We start from the raw sequence: 23,728 nt of genomic DNA, 5'->3' as shown, positions 1-23,728 counted from the left end.
GTGTTATAATTATTTGTTTTGATATGTGATGGTTGCATCACTCTATTTATTATATAATAATTAGGCTTAAATGAACTTTTGCTCCCTTAAGTATTCCCATATAGGTCCTATGCTCGAATTTTTTTTAGCACTATGTAACATAAGTTATTTATCCGGATAATACATCATATGTGGTGGTTTTTAACCGACATAAAATATTGTGGAAGTTAAACATTGTAATAAGATGGAATTACTAAAGAATGTTTGATAAAAAATATGTCTTTGTATATCATCACCCCTTCTTTAATCCCGACTTGAATTATCACTATTTCATGGTCCATGATTGTTTGGGTATTTCTTAGTTTATTGATTGATTTATTTTTTCATTTGTCCATTATAGAACTCAAGTTTAGCTGCAGTGCCATGGAGCTACTATGTTTGAAGATGTATTTGTTTTTATTTATTGGAATTTCAACTCTAAAAGGTAAAAAGGGGTTTTACTTTAACCATTTCTTCAAATAATTTCATTTTCTCAAACGTAACTATAGCAAGTTTAATTCTAACAAGCTTAATTTTAATAAACCCTCATCTCAATTTTTTTTAATAAACCCTAAACCAAACAGCCCCAACAAGTCTGCATATGACTAACAATCACAAATTTAATAAGATCAAAAGATAATCAAGCCCAAACATATTAAAAAAAACACCATTAGGCAATATTTTCTTATTTTATTTTGTTGTTGCGGAGATAACACGCAAAATCAAAATATGTCACCACTGATATAGACCTTAATTACTTCAAAAATAGACCCTGCAAAATGGGCAAGAGTTCTTACTGATATCATTCTTTAACTTCTCCCTTATTCAAGTGTTCATTTTTTTTTTTTTTTGCATGACAAGTGTTCTAATTAAGAATGATGAGAATTGCAAGCCACGTATATATGTAACTATGAAATGTGCACCACTAATCTTAAGACATAACTATAATTTCATGTTTATGAACCAGAATAATGTTGACACATTGCCATGAAGAAAATTCATGGACGTGAGCTGAACGAACATTTACATTGCAATTGCAGTGTGCTTAGCCAACAATGAAAGCATCTTCTCAACAGCTTCTTAATATTTTAAATCCAAACACAACCAATGAATGTTCCTCAACATCACCATTATCCAATCAGCACCACCTGTGGCATTTGTTTAATACATTAGAAAAGATGACCAAGTTGTGATTAATTTAACACAATGATTCCCTTTGCTTCATTCAAAAGTTAAAATCTTTTCTCAGTTTTGAGCCTGCCCATCAAATTTCCACACGGTTTCCAACCGTTGAAAGACTATTTTTACTGCCGCAAAGATTTCTCCTTTCATTCTGCACAAGAGACAAATGAATGGTACATGGAATCTTTGGAGTATTTATTTCACTCTTAGATGCCACAGCTCTCATATTTATTTCTTAATTTTAATGGGGAAGTATATTGACTATTGTGTTTGTCAAGAAACAAAGTAGTAAATGCTGAATTCTCACAATGTTTATTATTTCTATTCAAGAAAATTTTGAAGTTTCATGTGTTAATTGTTGCTCTGTTGCATGTTAATTTCTGTGCTATTTGGATAAAACAGTTCATGAACTGATAATAGTAAAGTCTTCTTTTCTTCTTTTTTTTATCAGGAATAATTGCTAGGTTGACATGATTAAAAAAATTGGGTTTTGGGGTTGATTTTTTAGAGTGATATATGGTTTTGAAGAAGGGTATTATGATGATGGATGACAGAGAATTTAGATGAAAATTCTGTTCTGAAACCTGAAAGTGCTGTTGAGCCAAACTTGAGTTGAAAACAACAGCTTCAATTGGAAATGGAAGGGAGGGGGTTTTCTGGTTTATATAGAAACTCAAGTGAAGAATTGTTCCTGAAGACAGTGATGGAGAGCCCTATTGGTATGCCAGTTCCTTCAATGGAGATGCTGGGTTTCAAGAATGTTTCTCAAGGCTTTCGCGCAGATAGCGAGGAGCTTTTCAAACGCTGGCTAACAAATGGAGAGGCAAGATCATGTTACCTTGTTCTTTGTTGTTGTTTCTGTTATGGCTTGTGTCAAATATGAGATTAAAGTAGAAAATTTCCTTCATCCCAGTTTTCTATCTTGACATGCATCTTTTGATTTCAAGTTTATGAAAAATTCCTGAACTTTGTATCTCTGAATTGTGTGTATTTGAGCATATATGATATATGCCTATTAACTATGATCAGGAGCATAGAAGTGAAAAATCAATTTGGCTTTCTATCAAGCAGCAACAATTAAATGACAAAGTTTTCTTCACCTTTTGAGTGGAATCATTTTGCTCTGATGCTCAGTTGACGATGCTTTCTACTTCATTTACTATAATAATGTATCAAATAGACAATTATATGGCATGTCTTATGGTTTATTAAGGATGGTAATACACATCAATGCTATATAGACACTCTTCTGATTATGGAACATGTAATTGTTGGTTACTAGAATTATGTTTTCCCTAGCCACATTTCTGATTTTCAATTCCTTTCTATTGATGTATCTTTGTTTTCTAAATCAGGGATACAATTCATCAAGCATAGGGTTTAGCAGTCGATTATCAAAGAGGTGAGTATGTTAGTGAAAGAAGAACTTTTTGTAAAAGTGCATCTTGTAATTGCTGATTTTTGTTGGGATCACTTTAAATATCTCCTGAAACATCAGGCTTTGATTAGTTTTGTTATTGAGTTCCTTTTATATTTTGTACCTTCAGGATATCCACTGAACTAGTTAATGGATCTAATCAGCTACAAGTTGGTGTAGCCTCAGATGGAAGAAACAATGACAAACCATTCATACAAAATAACCTTTTGGCAAATGATGTTTCAGGTGATTTCAATTTTCCAATCAGGTAATTGCTCTATTCTTCCTCTAACAGTTATAGATATAAAATTTTACAAACCAAAATTTATTTCAAGATGTGACAATCCTGGTAAAGAGCTTATTGCTCCTTTCTTATTTGATTGAGAAAGTTGTTCAATATTTCTAACTTAGTTTGCTGTCAATTTCATCAGAGATCCTGTTGATAGAGAACTGCAACCTAGTAACTTGTTTCTAGCCAAGGTTTGTTGATATCAAACTCTTTGCTAAAGCCTAAGTTCCATAAAGCTTCATGGTCATTCAGTGTCTCATTATTGATGCAGGCCTGGTTTCTCAGTGATCAACGAATGACAAGAAGCCGGTCCTCTGAATTGCGGTACCATTATCACACCTTGCATGTTCTTCAAAATGATAATTTTCTTTAACTCTACCCAAATTTCATCAAACACCTTGCACTATATTAATTCATCTGTTTTCTTTAGATCCTGGAGTTTGTGATTTCTACTTTTTCTTTGTTATTGTGATTTAATATCAACTGTTTGAGAGAAATTTCAAACCACTCATTTGCTAGGCTTTCTCTGCAGGCGGCGATATTCTGAAATGCAAAATGGTCTAGCCACACAAGGAATAGAATCCATTTGCATGGATCCTCAGCATGGTGCTGAGGCAACAAAACAAGAAGTTGCAAATTTCAATGGTTACAATTATCTCTCTATGTGTGAGCTTCCAAGTCAAAAGGGTTCATTCATGTCTCCGTCCAACTCATGTTCATCTAACTTCAACACACCTCAATTTGGCGACATGGATAAAGTTTCATCTTGTGTAAGTATGCTGAAAGGGACATTACAACGCCGGAGACTCAGCAGTCAACTTGAGAAAGAAGCTGCAGAAGATGACTTAAATGGAATTTTTTATCCTCAAGAACCTCTTTTCCAAACTGGCTTTGATCAAGGACAAGAAAACTGGAGTAATCAAACGCCAGTAAATGTTCAAGTAGACTCTATTGGTGAAGTTAAGGATCATGGAGTCCTGCAAACACTAGAAGGATCCACAAACCCTGTCGTTGATGGTTTTGCAAATCAGATAAACCAAATCTATGTCGGAACAGCTTCTGGAGAACCTTCTCAAAGTGAATCCTCTAATGCTGCACCAGTAATCTCCTCTGGTTTAGACACATGCGAAGGTCCCATAAACTCGAATCAAACTCTCTGCGAAAGCTCATGGAAACAAGTAGGAGTGAGTAAAAGTTCAGAAAATACTCAAAATAGAGTCAAAGGTATGCATATCACAAAATGATGGAATTGTTTACTAAATCATTGTTTATTGCACATCTTGAAGATTACTCATACCGAATTTTGACATAAGCGTGCAAAGAAATTTTCAGCATTATTTTAACTTCTTTTTTAGTTCTCAGCTTTTGAAAAATTTAATATGGATGCATTACAGAGTTCAGAAATTGATCAGCTCAATTTGGTAGTGTGTTCTGTAAAAACCAACCCAACAAAGCTGTGACTACAAACTTGGAGTCCCCAGGCCCCAGCTTAAGCATATATGATTTCTTAATATTTGGAACTCTAGTTAACACAGAAATGTTTCATATTTAACTTACAAACGATACACATTTATCTTATTAGACTACAATTGTGCTTTTGTGAAAATGCAGGTTTCAGAGAACAGATCATGGATAATCTGAAAGATGATAAGAAGGTATAACCTACTCTTAGATAGTAATCTATTTTCTTTAGAGTTATGGTTTTCCCATTGGATTTTTTATTTGAGGGGTTAATTCTGCTAAATTGTGCAGAGAAAAAGTCTAGAAAGATATGGATCTATAACATCAGCTGTTTCAGGTAGGCATTTACTTTTGGATTATATGGATTCATTGTGCTCTAAAACATGCATTAGAATTTTGATTCTCTTTATTGCTTCATCTGTTCTGAAGCTTTTGATCTTAATTTTAGAAAACTCAGGTTCTCTGTCCTGAAGCAAATATGTAAATGATAGATATAACGAAACCATCAGAAGAATATTTGGCAGCCTGCATGAATCCAAAAAGATTAAACTTCCTTGTTTAGATAATTGTAACTCTTAAGTCTTACCACATTCATTAATAAGTTCTGGTTTCTACCCTATCATACTATTGATTTAGATAATTGTAAATCCATCATCCTAATTATAAATCCACCAAAACTATTATATTATGCAAGATCACAAATTTCTGTTCCTATCACACACAACATTTGATGTAATTATCATGGCTAAAAAAAAAATTAAAAAAGGAATGTTGTGTTAGGCATGTGGCAGCCAGCATAAAACTAGTTGTATCTTCAATATGGATCAAGTGATCCCTATAGCCGAACACAGTTAATGGGATAAGGCTCCCATTGTCGTTGAGTAGAAGTTTTGGTTGTTCTTTTCACAATTTAATTATCTATGTTCCTCTCTAACCAAATGATTCCACAGATGACAAGGGAGACACCACTAAAAAGCGTAGGGTGGAACGCTCAAGGAAGTATGCAACAAAAGAGTCTCTTCCTATCTATTAGTGTATTTTTGTATTGGATGTGTGTTTAAACTTTCAATTTTGAAACCCTTGTTATGCAGAATGGCTGAAGCTAAGGAAAGAAATTCGACACCATCAGTTCCCTCAGATATGCAAGCTGTCTTGAAGCGGTGCGAAAACCTTGAGAAGGAAGTTCGATCGCTAAAACTCAACTTGTCCTTCATGAATAGGTAATCAAACCAAATCAAAATTAAGTGTATGCTAAGATAAATTTCACATACATTCTTCCACATTAAACATTAAAGTATGATCATAATCATTTTAGGGCTGCATGTATCACAATCTTGATTGCTTATTACTTTTTATACTAAATGGAAATATGAATTTTAACATGATGCACCATGAATTTTCAGAAAGGATTCTGAACAAACAAAGCAGATAGAAGACCTTCAGAAGCAGAATGAAGAGCTGGCAGATGAAAAAGAGCGCCTCCTCGAAGAGATTGAAAGAATTCTATCAGAAACTGAAAAAATGTAATGATATGAGAATCAATGTTGTGCTCAAACACGCTATGACAAGAAAATCTCACCACAATCAACTTATGGTGTAAGAATCTGGAGTCTCTTGGCCTAGCATAAATTGCAAGGAACCTCTATCTAGTAAAATTTTATTTGTGATTTGAGAATCACAGACCAGGGTTCTGTATGTTAATTTTGAAAACGGTCAACATCATTAGTCTGGATAAATGTCCAAATTCTATTAAACTAACTTTTAAGTATATTATCATATATAACAACTTGACAAGTGTTTGGCCTTTTGATTTCATCTGGCATTGACATTTTGTTTCTATCACTCAATTCTCTCCCTCTATTTGATGCTCAGCTAAATAAATTGTTGGAGGACAAATTCAATTTTATACTAATAAATACACAAGTTGGATTACTTTTTTTCTTCTTGTTATAGATACCAGGTTGTGATGGAATTTGGATTTGAGAACTTACACAGTTAAATAAACAGTGGTAAGGTGTCCTAGAACAAAGTTTTTTTTTTTTTTTGAACTTTTAGAACAAAGTTGAGATTTGTGTGAGTGTCACAAATTATTAGATTGCAAAGGGAACTTGTTCACTTCTTTCTTTAGAGGTTTTATCATGCTGAGAAGAGAACAAAACCTGAAAAAGAACCGAGTTCTATTTTAAAATTCAATAATATCAAATTGAATAAAAAATAGTGAATGATAAAAAGAACCGAGTTCTATTTAAAATTCAATATTATCAAATTGAATAAAAAATAGCGAATGACATTTTTTTTGTACAGCCAATGATAAATTTAATGAAGGAAGAGAACAATTATTATCATTTTTTACTTCGGAAAGATAAATTACACCATGTGGGAATTGATCCATGGATCTTTCTCTAACTCTTACCACTTGAGTTAGCCTCTTCACCCTTCATTTCCCCCAACCTTTATGCCCTATATCTCTTACCACTTGAGCTAACAAAATTAACACATTTGATTAACTTCATTTGTATACTTTATATTTTCTTTAAAATTGGATTATGAAATATTAATTCTGTGAAATCATATTATGAATTTGATGTAGGAGCTTTTTAAGATAATTTTAGTATTTTAGTAATTTTACTTATTTGTAATTAAGATCTTTTAGGATCTTAATTATTTTTTGTTAGGAACTTATTTATTTTCAATTAGGATCTTTTATTTTCAATTAGGATCTTTTAGGATATTATTTATTTTACTATTAGGATATTTTCTTTTCTTATTTAAGCACTTGTAAGGCATAGCCTATTTCAGTTTTTTGATAATAAAATTTAAGAGTTTTCTCTTCTTCTCTGGTGGATTCCAGTGTATTTTCTAGGGTTTTAGCGCTTGCTAATTTCCTTTCTGGTGGATTCCAGAAACCTTTTCCTTAGGATTTGCGCTTGCAATCCTAGTACGACTTCCGCTGTATCAAGTGGCATCTGAGCAGGCTTTCTCCTGTCTCTTTTCTTTGCTTGATCAACCATGGAAGATCAACCAATGACCAAAGCAGACCTGAAGGATGTTACCGTGGCTCTTACCGCGGCCCTAACTGCTATTACGCAACATATGACACAACAGATGATACAACATATGGCGACGTTCACGGCGGCTTTAACGACGCAGATCAACAATACCAACAACGGTAACCGGGGACGAGACAGGAGAGGGAAACCACATAGGTTTCCGCGCGACAACAACAACAATCGTTCCGCTATATCTTTACCTTCCCAATCTTTGCATTCACCATCCGTATCTCATCCTTATTACCAAGTTCAGTACTCAACCTCTAAAACCACCGAAACTCCACACCCCCAACCTGCTACTCCAAACCTTATCAATCCTTACCCCAACATATCACCGACTGCAGATCCAATTTCCTTACCACAACCCCTACCAAAACCTACTTCAAATTCATGTCCCTCTACAAGACCTATGTACGCAACTTCTTCGGAATCTGATTCTCAAATTTCATTTGCGCCATCCTCTGTTGTTGGCCTGGAAGATGAGGCAAAAACGTTGATGGATGATTTGTGCAGCGAGAGCGCACCAACACCAACACACTGTTCTCTTTTATCTAGATCTGATGACATCTTAGAGGTTGTACCCCATGTTATATCTGAGCCAGACACCTCTGTCAATTTGGGCATCGAAGCAGTGTTCACACCTTACAATCTAACACTTATGGTTGTGCCTCAAGTTCGATATGTCCTTGTTCCCAAGTTTGCACCCCATTTGTTTGGTAATATGCCTGAGAAAAAGGAACTGCAATCCAACTTGTCTAACTCGCAATTCCGACAATTTATTCCATGCCACTGGAAGTTGTTTCAATCACGGCTAGTTCATCCAGAAATCACACTCCATCAATTTCATGGTGTTTGGCGAAAACAATTTGATCCTGGCATCAACAAGATGGATGCTAGTGTTTCAAAACAGGAGTCTCCACACTCTTTTCCATGTGCTTTTATTAGATATTCAACACTCACTCTCCTTGGTTTAATTTGGAAGCCTTTTGATCCTGGTATTTTGAGGCAACTGAAGTCCTTTATCGTGATGTGAACTCGAGGTCGAGTTCTTTACAAGAAGAGGAGACTGATGTAGGAGCTTTTTAAGATAATTTTAGTATTTTAGTAATTTTACTTATTTGTAATTAAGATCTTTTAGGATCTTAATTATTTTTTGTTAGGAACTTATTTATTTTCAATTAGGATCTTTTATTTTCAATTAGGATCTTTTAGGATATTATTTATTTTACTATTAGGATATTTTCTTTTCTTATTTAAGCACTTGTAAGGCATAGCCTATTTCAGTTTTTTGATAATAAAATTTAAGAGTTTTCTCTTCTTCTCTGGTGGATTCCAGTGTATTTTCTAGGGTTTTAGCGCTTGCTAATTTCCTTTCTGGTGGATTCCAGAAACCTTTTCCTTAGGATTTGCGCTTGCAATCCTAGTACGACTTCCGCTGTATCAGAATTTTAGGTAACACACAAGATTTTTAGTTTTGTCAAATAATTTTTTCTCCGTTTCTATAAATTATTATCAAATTCTCTTGCAACTTGAAAATAAATATTTCTTTCTATATTGAGATTGTCTTTGACTATATTTTCTTTCTTCCTTAAATTTGACAGTCTCCAATAGAGAAAAAGTTTGAAGCCCCGACGGTGTAAAGTTTTTTTACACCGTCAACCAATCAGATTTCTTGAATGTGGGAAATATAGATTTTGTATTTTTTTTTATAGGCCAATATTAGTTGTTAATTATTAGTAAATTAGTTCCTTCACCAGGATTCGAACCCTGACCCCTCACCTTGCAAATCCCTTCATTCCCTTAGCTCTCCCCCTATAGATTTTGTATTAATAAAATGTTTTAAAGACCAAATTACTAGAGGCTTTATTACATTTTTTTATCATATTCTTTTGCAAACTCGCCATTATTGTCCATGCAATTTCAATTACTTCAATAAAGTTTATTTACTTTTAAAATTGAACAATATTAGACTAATATAAACAGTTAACTTGAATCACAATTTTAAACATCGCATACATAAATAGTCTTCACATAATGTTAATATCAAGACCACATTTATTCAAAAAAAAAAGAATATTGAATTTGTAGGGGGTTCTTATTTTTCTTTTCCTTTCTGTTTTGTTTGTTGTTGAACATAAAAAAAACACTATACAAATCAAAATTGCGCAAATTGTAAGATTAAAAGGATTAAAAATAAAATACAATTTTTATGTCAAGAAATAAAACGTATAAAACACAATTTCGATAATTTGGTCCTGAACAAAACGTATAAGTCGTTAATGGACACAAAGGTAGGCCCAAGGGGATTAGCAATAGCCAATCAAATCCTTTACGGTGTAGGTGACCCCTAATGTGGACCACTTTTAAAATTATCTAATTTTAGACCACTTTTTTTAACCTGCTATAACAGGTTAACAAATTCATTTTTAAAGAAATTTAATATTTTTAAAGAAATTTAATATATGACAAATTCTTAATGATATGTTTTCTTAAAAAAAATAATGTGTTGACCTGCTAGACCCAGTTAAAGTAGGTGGTGTAAAATTACACCACCTAAAAATGGTGCATATTAGGTTCTCCCTACAGTGTAAGAACTAAGAACAACATAATTTTTCGTTGACAAAAACAAAACATAGTATTTCTAAGAAAATAAATACTTAGGATTACATAAAATTGATACGTAAGAATTATATTTCTATAAGTCTACATTTATTTAATATAATATAAAAAAAAGATATTGACAACAACAAAATTGTCACAAAATTATGTGATATTTTTAGCATAAGAAGAAAAGCTATCACCATAATCATTCCTCAATTACAATCACATCAAACACGATAAAATAAATGTCAATTTTATATTATTCTCATTTCCACTAAAATCATCACAACAAAATGAACGCTACAACATTTTTAACTCAACTGCTATGGTGACTCGCACTATCACTTCAGAAAGACACTTGAAGTGGTCACATTTGATACGTGATAAGTGTACACAGGTCATATTTTAACTAAGAACTTGCAATTTTTTCTTCAGTAATATCAGGAACTAAGTCAATTAAACTATAACTATACATGACTTCCTTGACGCTCATTATATCATGGGACAAGAACATAATGTTACATGGGGATTCAAACGAAAAGGACATACATAGCACTTCACAAAATAAGTGCTATGATTTAAGGGATCTGAAAATATCCATGAGACCGAGCCTCTTCCCATACTCAATAGCTAACCAAGCCACAAAAGACAGGTACGCCAAAAGAAAACAAGCGCGCCTGATGAGAACAGCATTGACGCGCCGTGGAAATACCCATGTTTTAAAAGATTGATAAACTGAAGATAGCAATTGTTGTAAAAACCCGATAAAGGTTATAGAGATCAAAGAAGTTGAGAACCCAGTTACTAATCCAGCTATAGCTCCCCACCTCCAATTGTTGGTCCTTCGCTTATCGGAAAACCAGGAATTTACCATCTCCATGGCCCTGATAGGAGATCCATATATAACATAAATAATAGTGTTTTACTTATATTGTATTTGTATTTATAACAAAATACATATATGTTTATTATATGACATGCTACTCAAACATAATAGTTATGATGATATAAAAAATAACTATGAAAAATCAATAATTCAGAGGAGTGTTAATGCTCAACCGCTATTGAAGTAACTTAAATTGTAAAACAGCACCAGCAATAGTAGACTTTTGTAGATTGGAAAGTACTCACATGATAGACTTTTGTTTAATCTTCTCAATAGTAGACTGCTCATCAGCATGGCAACCGAAAAGATTATCTTGATATAAATGCACTTTTGAAATGCCAGAAGTGTACCAGCAATCATAAGTCTCATTGACCTAATAAAGGAAGAAGAGAAAATAAAATAATATAACAATACCACAGACTTCTACTGAGCTGGTAAAAATTGTTAACTTTCATTTTACATCATTATTACACACAATCAATGAGGTTGAGCTTGATAATATAATATCAAAGACAACAAGTCAAGGACGCCCACCTTATATTTGTATTGTGTCAACCATGCAGCACCAAAATTAGGCCTGCAATAAGGAGGAAGAGCCTCTTTTGGAGCCTCTGCAAATGCAACTTGTGTCTGACCTGAAAAACGATCTACATATTCCACCTGAAAGTGTTAATACAAATTATTTATACCTACCCAAAAGAATTACCTACATCTCTAGATATCAAAACCATCAAAGGATAGATAATAGATAAGCAGTATGCAAACACATGCACAATTGATTAGTTGTCATATATGGTAGCATGGTCTAGACTTTGATGCATGTCACTGGACCCAAAGGGACACGCAAGGAAGGCAAGAAAGATCACAACGAATATCATATAGTGACAATAACTTATGCATAACCCAAACAATCAAGTTTTTGGTTTGGACAGAGCACAGAGGTATATAAAGGATTATTACTAAAAGTATGCTAAAGGTTCATGGATAGCATAAAACTATATCCACTGATTACCTTTACTGTCTTGTCAGGTCCTAACTCAGAAGTCAGAAATAGCAGTATACTTATCATCATATTGGTCTGCAGGCACTTTCGTATGAAACAAGCTATTTGGAATTGGAATTATTGATGAATGTTGGAAATGTCTATTGACTCGGGATCAGTTCTTATTTATATTTTTAGGGGTGCATGAGGAGCAATTAGAAAAAAAAGTTTAAGACATTAATTTTTCTAGTTCTTTCACATATTTGGATAGAGGTGAATGCTTGCAGTTTTCAAAGTTCCTCTGCCCTTACCAGGTGATCTGACCATGGCTTCTTGATGGCATTCTTCTTGCATATATTTAGAGGGATAGGTCGCTTTATTGCACTAACAAACAAGTTAACGTTATTTAATTTTAGGGAAAAAATCATATCTTCCCTCATACTTGTGCCTTGTCTTTCTTTCAAGTAAAAAATATTTCTTCTTTTAATAAAAAATAACAAACAATACCAAAAATGGCAACAAGTTATAATAACCTTGAATACTGAAGCCCAGTAGTAATCATAACGGCAGCGAAACTTGCTTCTCTCAAAATGATGAAATACGTCCTTTGCTTTATAATTTAACAATCCAAGTTCACAAACCTTAGATGACCTAATATCAACACCTGTAATAAAAATGATAGCATATAATTTAGTGTTGAAGTAAAATAGATAATAACATCTCCAGTTCTTCTCAAGACTTATTAACTCTAAAGTAAAAAATACAAAACACACCAATCATATCTCATAAGAGATATGAAGTGTAACATTAAAACATCATAGATAATTTACTTCTTTTTTCACAAATTAAATATGAACATCTTTTTTGCTATGAAGATTGAAGAAGTCATAGAGACGGCTTCTTTCTGGACAAACTTAATATCATAGTAGTCAATAGCGCCGCTATAGCGGCGTAGCGGGGCGGAGCGACTCCCTGCCGCTATTGAAATGAAATAGCGGCGCACTTCACAATAGCGGCCGTAGCGGCGCAAATAGCGGCAAATCGCGGCCAATAGCGGGAAATAGCGGCGCTATATGGATGAACAGAAAAATGACTCAAGCCCCTCAGTTTTAAATCGTTAGGGGACCTTTTTAGGGGCATTTTAGAACTTCTTAGGGCCATTTTAGGTCAAACTTGAAAGAATGAAGCTTCATTCTTCATTCAGATTTGCAAATCCGACTTCTTTGCCTTGCTTTTGAGTGGTTTTTAGTTGTGTGTTATTGTTCAAGACTTATGATTTTATTTCTATTATGAATGTTATGAATTTTAGGCAATATTTGACATTTTTTTTGTATTTATATGTATTAAACTGTTAATTATATATAAAAAATCTGAATAGCGGTCATCCCGCTATCCCACTTTTGGAGCCAGCCGCTATCCGGGATTGACTACTATGCTTAATATAGGAATTGAGAGGTCTTGAAGCTGACAAAGTTCCAAATTATGCAATTAGCCCTCAAAAGTAAATATAAAAACAACAAATAGATTCGCAAACAGAAAATGATAAAAATTCACGAGTGAAGTACTCATCTTAGATGATGAGGTTTTTATACTTCATTTATCTTAGGAACCTAGGATTGTTAATCTTAGATGATGAGGTTTTTAACTAAATGAAGTACTCATCTATGGAGCGAAAAATTTATACATGTTTTGTGAAAATAAGGCTAGCATTTCCTATACTACATTTTTTTGGAGTATAGTATCACTAGTTTGAACAGAAGAATGAGTGATGAAGCAAAATGAGCAGCTAAAATAATCAAGTCAAATATGCCAAATCAAGCATTAAATCAACACCTACTACTCAATCCTTCAGCTTTCAATATCTTCCTACACTACTTCTACTTCCAGAACTAAAATTCTAAAACCAAAAGAAACAGAACAAAACTTCAAATTCCCAATTCAAGTGTACTAAATGAAATGAAGGGAGAAGAGAAACAAACCAGTGGAGACGATTTTGCACTGTGAGGGGAGAGAAATGGCACCGGTAACAGAGAAATCAGCGAAGAAGAGAAGAAGGAAACCAACAAGGAAGAGGAAGGAGAACAAGAAAAGGAAGGGTAGTAAGATTGCTAAACCCCATCGAAGTATAGCCAAAACGACGCCGTGCTTCCTGGGGATTTCGTGTTCGTGGGAATCAGAAGAATCCATGAATCTGGGGTTGGTTGGTTAGGGTTAGGCTTCGCCGGAATCCGAGTCACCGGCGATCGGAACCATGAGCCGTTGATCGGAGGAAAGGGGTTTGGTTCGGAATGCAGAAAGAAGAAGAGGGATACAGAGACTTGTGTTGTGTAGTCATAGAAAATAATTGATTTTGTGTAAAAGTAATTTGGCAAAATTGATTACGGTAAAAATAAGTTAGAGTGACTTGAAAATGAAATAATTTACGAAGTGATTTTCATAAGGTGATCTTGCGAAATTTAATTAGAGAAATGCTAACAACACTCATTTTAACACTGATGTCCATTTAGAGCTTATTCGCCTATGCTTATTTTATTATTTTATGATGTAATCACTTATTTTCCAAAAGGTAATCATTTATGTATTTTTTGAGATGTTTATATATGCTTTTGATAACTCATTATTTCTTAAGTTATTTCTAGCCTCTTTTAAAATAATAAATTATTTCTAGTGGATTTTAAGGTGTAAAACACTTTTTTTAATTTGAAAACAAACAAATCAATTTCTGCTTTTCAAAAAACCTCTTAAAATAAAATCAATTTTGTTCAATTTTAAAGTCACTTATTTTTTAAGAGAACACAAACTGGTCATAGACTTCCCAATTTCAATTAGATGATACCAACATGAATACATCCAATTAAAAAAAGAGCTTAGGGGAAATTAAGTGTTGAAGTTAGTGTTGGTATCATTTCCTCATCTTATTATAAAATCTCATGATTGATTATAAGTCTATTTGTCTTTGCTTATTTCTTGAATAATCACTTTTTAAAAAAAAAATAGTCACTTATATGTATTTTTATATGTTGTGTGCGCTTTTGAAAAAAATCACTTTTGAAAAAATACTAGAAAACTGGTTATTTTCTTAAGCTATTTGACTTGAGTAGCTTATGAAATAATCAATTATGGTTGAGGAGAGAGAAATTCAATTCTATTTTTATGGTAATTTTTTGGTGTATTAAATCGCTCTCATGCTGCGGATTTGCATTTTGTTCCTACGCTGGTTGCGCATGCTGCTCAGCCAGCTCCGGTCCTCCCCACAGTTTGGCGATGACCTAAAGATGATGTGATAACAGTAAATTTCGATGCTTCTTTTGTGAGGGCGACGTTGCAGGTTTGAGTATGGTGGCCCGGGATAAATTGGTGAGGTTTTGGCGGCTGCCACATCGTACCCTTCTTTTGAACTTTCTCCAACCTTGGTCAGTTTACTTCGAAAGGGATTGTCTTGAGCTTATCAATGGTGGTAGAAATCTTCTCTAGGGAGATCCTATTTAGCCGCAAAAATTTGGGATTGTCATCCAATTTCAGCTTTTGATTTTGTCATTCTTTATAGGAACGTCACCACTTATATTGATTCAGTTTTAGTGGAGGAAGTTTCATTGGATCTCTTATCTTTTGTGAATGTCGATGTATTGACATTTATGCCTCAAATTGAATGCAATTATATTTCTTCCAAAACAAAAATGCTTTCGTAATTTCGACTCAGGTATTGTGAAGACCAAATGTCTTTTAAGAATGTGCATCCTATAAATCGAGAATTCGACCTAGGGGTCATTCTACACCACTTCAAATTCAAATTTAGAATTTTATATTTAAATAGTTCTTTAAATAATATGAATTTTTTTATGTCCTTTAATGTAATTCAAACATAAATAATTTTTTTTTCAAAAAATCACTTAAATTAAAATCACCTTTTTACTCAGAGGTAAAAACACTTATTTTTAAGCAAAAACAAACAGGTCCTATATCAATCGCAATCTCTTCAGCTTCTCCACAATAATTGATTTGGGGACTGAAATCAACTTTATATGTTGATTGTCAAGCATCTAAATAATCACCTACAAGTCATCTTGGTCTATTATAATTTTATTTAAGGATCCCAAACTTGTAACCAAACCCAAGCACAAACACATATCAAATCCCAACATAATAGATACTTCTTAGCTTCTTTAAATATACTGAGATGATTTCATCCTTAGTTATACATAGAAAATACTTTGCTGAGAAATACAAAATTTATTTTATCGAAAAGTGTGACAAATTGGGGAAAGAAGAAACATAATTTTAACTAAATTAGTGGGATTAAAATTTTCTCTTGTTTCTATATAAGAGCAAGGTGGTGTCTGATAGAAAGACAAAGATGCACAATTTTAAATATAACTTGTATACAGACTTTACAACCTATAAGAGTTAGTCCCTAGACACTAAAAGGTGTCCCTAATTACCTCAAATAGGATGGTCATGTAATAGGAGAGGATCTAAATCCTACCTAAAACCAAGGGAAATAGTGCAAGTGAACTGGTTTTCACCCTGATCTCAGACAAAAACTTCTAGATGCCACAAGCCCAAATAGTTTTGATAAGCAATTCATTCTGATTATTTGAGCTGAAATGTTTTTCTAGAAAAGGAGGGCGGAACCTCCAAGCTTTATTGAGAGACCTCACTTATGGCGGAGGAAAACCGTGGTAACAACTAGACACTTAAACAAAGAAAAACAAAACAATATCCCAAGTATCAAAACAAACAAAAGACAATAAAGCAAACACAAAAGAACAAACTAAACAAGTCTTAATATAAACAATACCCATTTTATCTAACCTAATCAAACTTTTTATAAGCCTAGGGAGATGTTCCACATTGGTAAATAAGAAGCTGGTTTAACTAGCACAACTACGAGCCAAAGCATCAGCCTCCTTTTGGCTCTAAAAATATGATGAATAGAATAATCCTTAACATCCAATAACCCCTTAAGTGGTCCCTAGAAGTCCCAAAGATACCAAAGCTTGCAAGAACGAGACCGAATCCAGCTAACAACAATATTAGAATCACATTCAATGCCAATACCATCATAACCCAATTGCTTACACACAAGTAAGCCTTCAAGAATAGCGCATAAACTCAGCTTCATTATTTGAGCAACTGCCAAAAAAATTGAAAAGCCAAAAATGAAGTTGCTTGAACCATCACGAAGTAAACCACCTCCACCAGCATTTCCACGATTTCCAAGACTACTCCCATCAAAATTAAGCTTAAATCTTCCATGCACCGGTTTAAGCCATCTTGCCTGACGTTGCCCTCGCTGCATCAGATAACAATAAGATAAGCTGATAAGTAGTAGTAGAAAGAAGACAGTGAAGTGTAAAAATTTCCCTTTATTTTCCACCAATTTTAGGGTCACTACACTAAATGGTACTAAAAGATATCAAATAGAGGCAGGCATTCAATAAACCTTGTTTGAAAGGAAAGAAGGTACTCTTAAGCATGGAAGGAAAAAGAAAAAGAACAATATGGTATTTAAAGAGCACAAAAACATATACTTGCTGTTACACGTAAATAAATAAAAGCTACCATTTTCCCAAAATCTGTAGTAGGATACAATACATGTATGATGTATCAAACAACTAAGAGATGAGAAAACGATCCTTCTAATACCACTAGATTACCTCATGGAAGGACGTAGCTCAATCTCAATCAAATTATACAATTACTTGCTGGAGACATAAACGCTATAACCTCACTTTTTAGAGCAGCAGTTTTTGACTTTTTGTACCTCGTTGTGCTTAACAACATCAGAAACACATCGCTTGTAGTGGTCTTAAAAATTCCAATGTGTAAACTATATTGACAAAATTGGAAAAACATTGTATCCACTGAATGGCCTCCCAAGTAAATAATCAGCTATTGATAATGTTTCATGTCAACTAAATCAAAAAATTTCATCATCTCCTGTTCAAAGTTGATCTCAGATTCCTCAGCAGGGGCAGCTAGCTTCACCAAGCCAATTAACCATAAAATATCTGAAAATAAAAAATCAGATACTAAGAATCACAGATTCGATTTTGCGCTCAATGAGTCCAACAATATTATATTGAACTAATAACACCCAATTACACTTTCTGAATGGACAAACAATATACAATGAAGAAACAGCCACAGGTTGTTGCTGATATACTAAGATATTTAAAATAAAATGCCACATATGACTAATGCTCATTTTCCAGAGAAATAGCTTTACATCAAACTATTTATAATGATGTAGCATACCAGATATGAGATACCTGTATTTTCATATCTTCTTCTGAGCTTAAGGATGAAAAACAACACTCATAGCATAAATTTGATCAAGAGTATTTCTGAAACCAAAATTTCCCTTCAGCTCCTGTTCAACATTGATGGCACAACCATCTTCTCCAGGCTATTTAACCATAACAGATCTGAAAAATAAAAACCAAATACCAAGAATCAGAATTTCTATTCTGACCTCAATAAGCCGAACATTAGTACACTGAACTAACTACAGCTAATTACAATTGCTGAATTTATGTAATATGAAGAAACAAGCACCAGTGGTGATTTCTGGTATACTGAGAAATTTCAAAATAAAATGTCACAGATTAATAATGCTTGTGTTTCACACAGTTTGCTTTATATTGAAGTATTTAATTATGACACACAAGGAATACCTATGTTTTATATTTATTCTTCCAATCTTGAGAATGGTAAGCAACCTTTTGCCTAGTATTTCCTTTGAAAATATGCTCATTTCCTGGAGATTCAGTACAGTATATACAAAATCAGTTTCAATTAAATATAAATTTTTATTGAGTGAGCAGAATACATATGATGTTCATAGAAAGCAGGTCCTTCCCTTGTAGACTAATGAAAATTAGAACCGTATATTTCTTTATTACTAAAAAGATTTATATTCTGCATAGAGATCTATTGTAGGATAATTCAACCTGATGATGGTAAACAAAAAATCTTTGCTCTGGCTGCACAGTTCAACAGGGTGACCATCTACCCACATAACAATCTGCCAAAAAACAAGATGAAGATCACTAAATAACAATCTGCACGGTTGTTTTTGCTAAAAGATACCCAAATGTTCAACATAAAGAAAATCAGAAACAAATGATTTTCTGTATTGTACACTTTGAATCAACCAACCAACAAGCCAACAAAAACAGTATTCTGCAAATAGAAAAAACACTAATATTTCAGGATTATTTCCATGGTATTTGTATTATGCAAAACAGATTTCTATGGCACATTGAGATCTATAGTTGGATAACCATTACTTCATATGATGGAAAGTATATAAAAAAATCTTTGGTGTGGACAGTTTCATATAGCAAACTGTAAAGAAGATGAAGAAGAGATGTTAAGGTAAGCAGGTTTGGTTTGTAGAGGAGATAATGAAGAAAAGTGGGTCAGAGAGCAGGAGAATTACCTGTTCATAATCACGGATGGGTCATGAAATTACATTCCAATCAACCTCAATGCGGTGGATGTGGGAAATTTTGGGCCAAATTTGAGGGTGTTTCGTGCGGCACTGTTCTCCCAGCAAATGGCATCCAATGATGTCAAGTTGAGTTAGAGAGGCAGGCAGCCTTTCTCCCGCCATGCTCTCCAGCTTTGGACAATAAAAAATTGTTAATTGTTGGAGGGAGGTGAGGTGGAGAAGCCCCTTGCAATCCAACGTCTCCAGACTTGACAAATTAACTAGAAATAGCTCCTTGAGGGAGGGAGGCAGCAAACCCTCTTTTGGGAACGACTTTATCCCATCACATGGACCGTAGATCTCGACTCTGCTAAGCATGTCCATGGATGCAAGGCCGCTGCTCACTAGTTTCTCGCAATTCGAGATCATAATTCTTCTCAAGCTAGGCAGCAGCATACCTTGTTCAGGAAATGACTCTAACTTGTCGCAATTGCGAACCTCCAAGTGAGTCAAGTTGGGCGCAACCAATCCTTCTCTTGCCAATGATACTAAATTGGGACATCTTTCGATCTTAAGATAAATCAGATCATGAAGAGCGACATCTCCATCTCCTGATTGTGACAACGAAACATATTCCAGAATTTCACAGCCTGAGATGGATAAATAATTGAGATTTGGATAAGTATCCAATACCAAAGACGTGAGCGAGGGAGGTCACTTGGCAAATCTCCCTTCAATTTTGGACAATCTTTTATGATCAGAAGCTTGAGTAGAGGGAAAGCACGTGGCTGCTCAGAACAACTCCACACCTCCCAACGAGGCATATCTTCAAATTCAAGATATTCAAGTGAGGGAAACGGTACTACTGTCAACAAAGAGCCACCATCACTATTGTTGAAAAAACTGGCATCAATACTCACCAACGACTTCATTTTTTTAATACTCAGTTCCCTAAGAGATGGGAGACGTTCAAGTGAAGGAAGCGTAAAACAATTCTCGCAATAAGACAGCTTTATGCTATTCATATTGTGGAAGCACGACTTTCCAACCCAATCCGGATATCTCGTACCTCTGTATCCTTTTATCTTCAGGGACTGAAGGTCTCGGTGAGGCTCTAACTTGTAAAGTATATCCAATTCTATATTGGAATCCTTACAATCCTCAACATCTAAAGACCACTTCAATACTAAATCCTGAATGTTCTTCTTATCCATCATTCTTGCCTCCAACGCTTCACTATCATTCTCAACATTCTCCAGTTTCTCAATTGTAAGTGATCCACCAAGATTTGAAAGCCCTCCCAGTTCCTTGATCTTGATCTCTTCATGCTTGCCCACAATGAAGTAAGGTAAATGACGCAACTGCTTTAATTTGCCCATTCCTTTCGGCATCTCCTCTATATCAGTTCCAGCAATACCAAGATAGTGCAAGTTCACAAGATTTTGCACGCCACTTGGTAGCGCATTCAGTCTATCACAATGTTCCAACTTCAATGTTTGCAGATTATACAAATTACACAATGACTCCGGCAGTAACTCTATTCCTGTCCAGGAGAGATCCAAATAACGCAAATGGATCATTCCACCTATAGAATCAGACAATGCACTGCGATTCTCAAACCAACAAAATGACAAAACTCTCAAGTACTCAAGATGCAACAACTCACTGCACGGTTCCACTTCATTCACGAAATAAAAAAAATCACACTCCGTTCTCAAAAATGTTCTTAGGAATTTAGTACTACTGATCACTCCAACATTCTCCAACCTGGGACTACTGAAATTGATGAATGACAAATGACGAGTTTTGCCACCAATTGTAGTTTCTTCCCCAATATCATCTGATCTAAAGTAGAATTCCCCGCCAATAAAGGTTGCCAAATCATGCATGAGATCATGCATCCCAAAAAACTCCTCATTCCTTTGATTACGTGAGCGTTGAAGAAATGATCTCGAAACTAAGCAGTCAAGATACTCATCACCAACTTCGTTCAAAGTTTTTCCTTGTTTTGGTGGTGGTAAAAGATCTTCGGCCATCCACAGCAGGATTACATCATTTTTTTCAAATTCATAATCTTTAGGATATAATGAGAAATAAGCAAAGCAACGTTTCAAATAAGAAGGGAGATAATGATAACTGATTCTCAATGATGGTATAATCTTGCTTTCACTTTCAGATAGTTCCCAAATGTCACAATTCAATACATTATTCCAATCCTTAATGTTATGCTTTCTTCTCAATAAACCTCCAAGTGATTGTGCCGCTAAAGGTAGTCCCTTACACTTCTTAACAATCTCCAAGCCAATTTTCTCCAAAGCTATTGTATTCTCACCTAATCCTGGGAAAAGACATGCATGATTTGCAAATACCGACCAACAATCTTCATTTGATAGTTGGCTTAAATTGAAAGTTTGACCAGTTTGGACTACAGAAGCAACCTCATCACTACGGGTCGTGACAAGAATTTTGCTCCCCCTCATGCCATGTTGGAAAGGTTTTTTAAGTTGATTCCACCTATCATAATCTTCATTCCAAACATCGTCCAAAATAATGAAGAATTTTTCCCCCTCAAAATTTGCACCAAATTTTCTTGAAGTGAATTAAAATCATTGATTTGACAAGCTTGTTGAGTAAGTGCCTCAGTCAAAGTTTTTGTAACCTTTATGATATCAAATGGTTCAGAAACACAAACCCATGCTTTGAAATCAAAATTAAAGATCTGCTTCAAATTGTCATCATTGTACAACATTTGGGCTAGAGTTGTCTTTCCGACTCCACCCATGCCAACAATAGGAATCACATCTACTTGTTCACCTCCATTACTGCCATCTAGCATTAGCTCAATTATGGCCTTCTTGTCTTCATCCCTTCCATATATTTTTCCATCTGGCACAGATGTTGAGGGATCTCTAGATGAGGAATTATCAGTTGCAATCTCTTTGAGATTAAGACTCACTTTGAGTTTTAAGATACGATCTAGCTTTTCAACAATTTCTGTCAAGCGAGAGAATAAGTTAGAAGTTACCTCCTTTTGAGTTGCAGCTATGGTATTAACTTCATCCAACAAGTCATCAGCCATGTAGACAACATCTTTGAGTTCATTGAGCCACTTGTTGATATTAGAGTTGCTGATCTGTTTGTTCTCAGCATCATCAAGCACAGCATTCACCACCATGAGATTTTCCTCCAACCTTTCAAGTAAAGGGCCAAGCTTCTTCTCACGGATGAAGTCAACAAGCTGAGGTGAAGCTGAAGCAAGCTTGTCGAAAAGAACATTAAGAAAAGCACCGAGGGCAGCTCCAGCCACCATTAGTCCTGCCATGATCACAGGATCGAACAAGTGACGAACGAGATTACAAATAATTCAGACAAGATAAGTGAGTTAATGAAAGGAAAGGAATTTGAGCTTGCAGTTTGTTTGTGTTTGTGCTCTGAATTCTCGTTATCAAACTCTACTTATCGACAAAGTGTATGTGGTGGTCTAAATTTCTCTTATTATTATTATTATTATTATTGGTCACACGTTTTTTGAACTATTAGGAGGACTTCTGAGACAAGTTGAGGAGACAAGGCACATGCATCATCAGCTTTTCTTTTTCGTGGAAATTATTGAGATCTTGCATATAGCATGGGTCCAACCATCATGACATGACACTCACATGGTTCTCTAATCAAAATATATATATGGTACAATACCATCTTTTTTTTCATGTAAATATGAAAATGTGGGAAGAGAATAGATAAAATTTTACTTAACTAGTCCCAAAAACGGGAATTATAAATGTAAATTATAGAAATAATAATCTATATATATATGTAAAGCTCACTTGAGCTATAAGTATTAAATGCATTAAACAATAAAGTTAAACAAATTAAATTTCTATTCAACTTTCAATATAATGTAACTTTTAAAACATGTCAATCTTTTTGTTTTTTGACTTTACACATGCCAATATGATGTAACCTTTGAATTAAATTATGTAATAATTTTTTTATTAAATACATCTATCTATCTATCTATCTATAAACTATATAAAGGGAGAGTTTTTGCAGTCAGGAGGGCAAATATGGAATTCAATAATTTATTGCATAGCACACAAAATGTAAATATGGTTATATCAGTAAATATGTATATTTTGTTCCTTCAGAATCAATCTCAGTCGTTGCTCATAGATGTGCTCTTTGGGCTTCCAATTGCATTGTCTTGGCTGCTTTCATTCCTGACGTATCCGTTGAGAACCTTTGTCTCTTCTGTTTTCCTTATTTAATTTCTTCGGTTTCTCTTTCAACCTCTTTTCTATTTATTCTCAGACTTTGTTTAGCATTCTGGATACGGCGCTCTACAGAACCAAGGGAGTTATAAACTATATAAAGGGAGAGTTTTTGCAGTCAGGAGGGCAAATATGG

General features: G+C 34.3%; 2 protein-coding genes, 1 long non-coding RNA gene and 1 pseudogene across 4 annotated transcripts; 1 reads left to right on the top strand and 3 right to left on the bottom strand.

Moving 5' to 3' along the window:
- Positions 1-1,227: 1,227 nt before the first annotated feature.
- Positions 1,228-6,182, top strand: LOC130740245 (protein CYCLOPS). The gene is made up of 12 exons (XM_057592774.1): positions 1,228-1,373; positions 1,652-2,023; positions 2,556-2,602; positions 2,748-2,885; positions 3,049-3,097; positions 3,178-3,230; positions 3,439-4,130; positions 4,518-4,561; positions 4,659-4,704; positions 5,318-5,366; positions 5,459-5,587; positions 5,771-6,182. The coding sequence occupies exons 2-12, from the start codon at positions 1,838-1,840 to the stop codon at positions 5,892-5,894; spliced, it is 1,557 nt and encodes a 518-aa protein (XP_057448757.1). The 5' UTR covers positions 1,228-1,373; positions 1,652-1,837; the 3' UTR covers positions 5,895-6,182.
- A 4,073-nt stretch (positions 6,183-10,255) lies between these two features.
- Positions 10,256-14,221, bottom strand: LOC130740244 (uncharacterized). The gene is made up of 5 exons (XM_057592773.1): positions 13,866-14,221; positions 12,420-12,550; positions 11,439-11,564; positions 11,150-11,277; positions 10,256-10,902 (listed from the first exon to the last, which is right to left on the bottom strand). The coding sequence occupies exons 1-5, from the start codon at positions 14,071-14,073 to the stop codon at positions 10,590-10,592; spliced, it is 906 nt and encodes a 301-aa protein (XP_057448756.1). The 5' UTR covers positions 14,074-14,221; the 3' UTR covers positions 10,256-10,589.
- Positions 14,222-16,493: 2,272 nt separating this feature from the next.
- Positions 16,494-19,454, bottom strand: LOC130740243 (uncharacterized). 2 transcript variants are annotated; one of them, XR_009020089.1, is made up of 5 exons: positions 19,331-19,397; positions 18,840-18,913; positions 18,159-18,314; positions 17,544-17,897; positions 16,494-17,179 (listed from the first exon to the last, which is right to left on the bottom strand). It is a non-coding gene; the product is annotated as an uncharacterized LOC130740243 (long non-coding RNA). The 2 variants fall into 2 exon arrangements; XR_009020090.1 differs by lacking the exon at positions 18,840-18,913 and having other exon boundaries at positions 19,331-19,454.
- Positions 19,455-19,757: 303 nt separating this feature from the next.
- LOC130740242 (putative disease resistance RPP13-like protein 1) lies at positions 19,758-22,784 on the bottom strand (annotated as a pseudogene).
- Between the last annotated feature and the right edge of the window lie 944 nt (positions 22,785-23,728).

Source organism: Lotus japonicus, chromosome 2 (genome assembly GCF_012489685.1).
Source record: "Lotus japonicus ecotype B-129 chromosome 2, LjGifu_v1.2".
NCBI lineage: Eukaryota > Viridiplantae > Streptophyta > Magnoliopsida > Fabales > Fabaceae > Lotus > Lotus japonicus.
The sequence above is the reverse complement of the archived record's forward strand: the minus strand, read 5'-3'. Positions and strand labels throughout refer to the sequence as shown.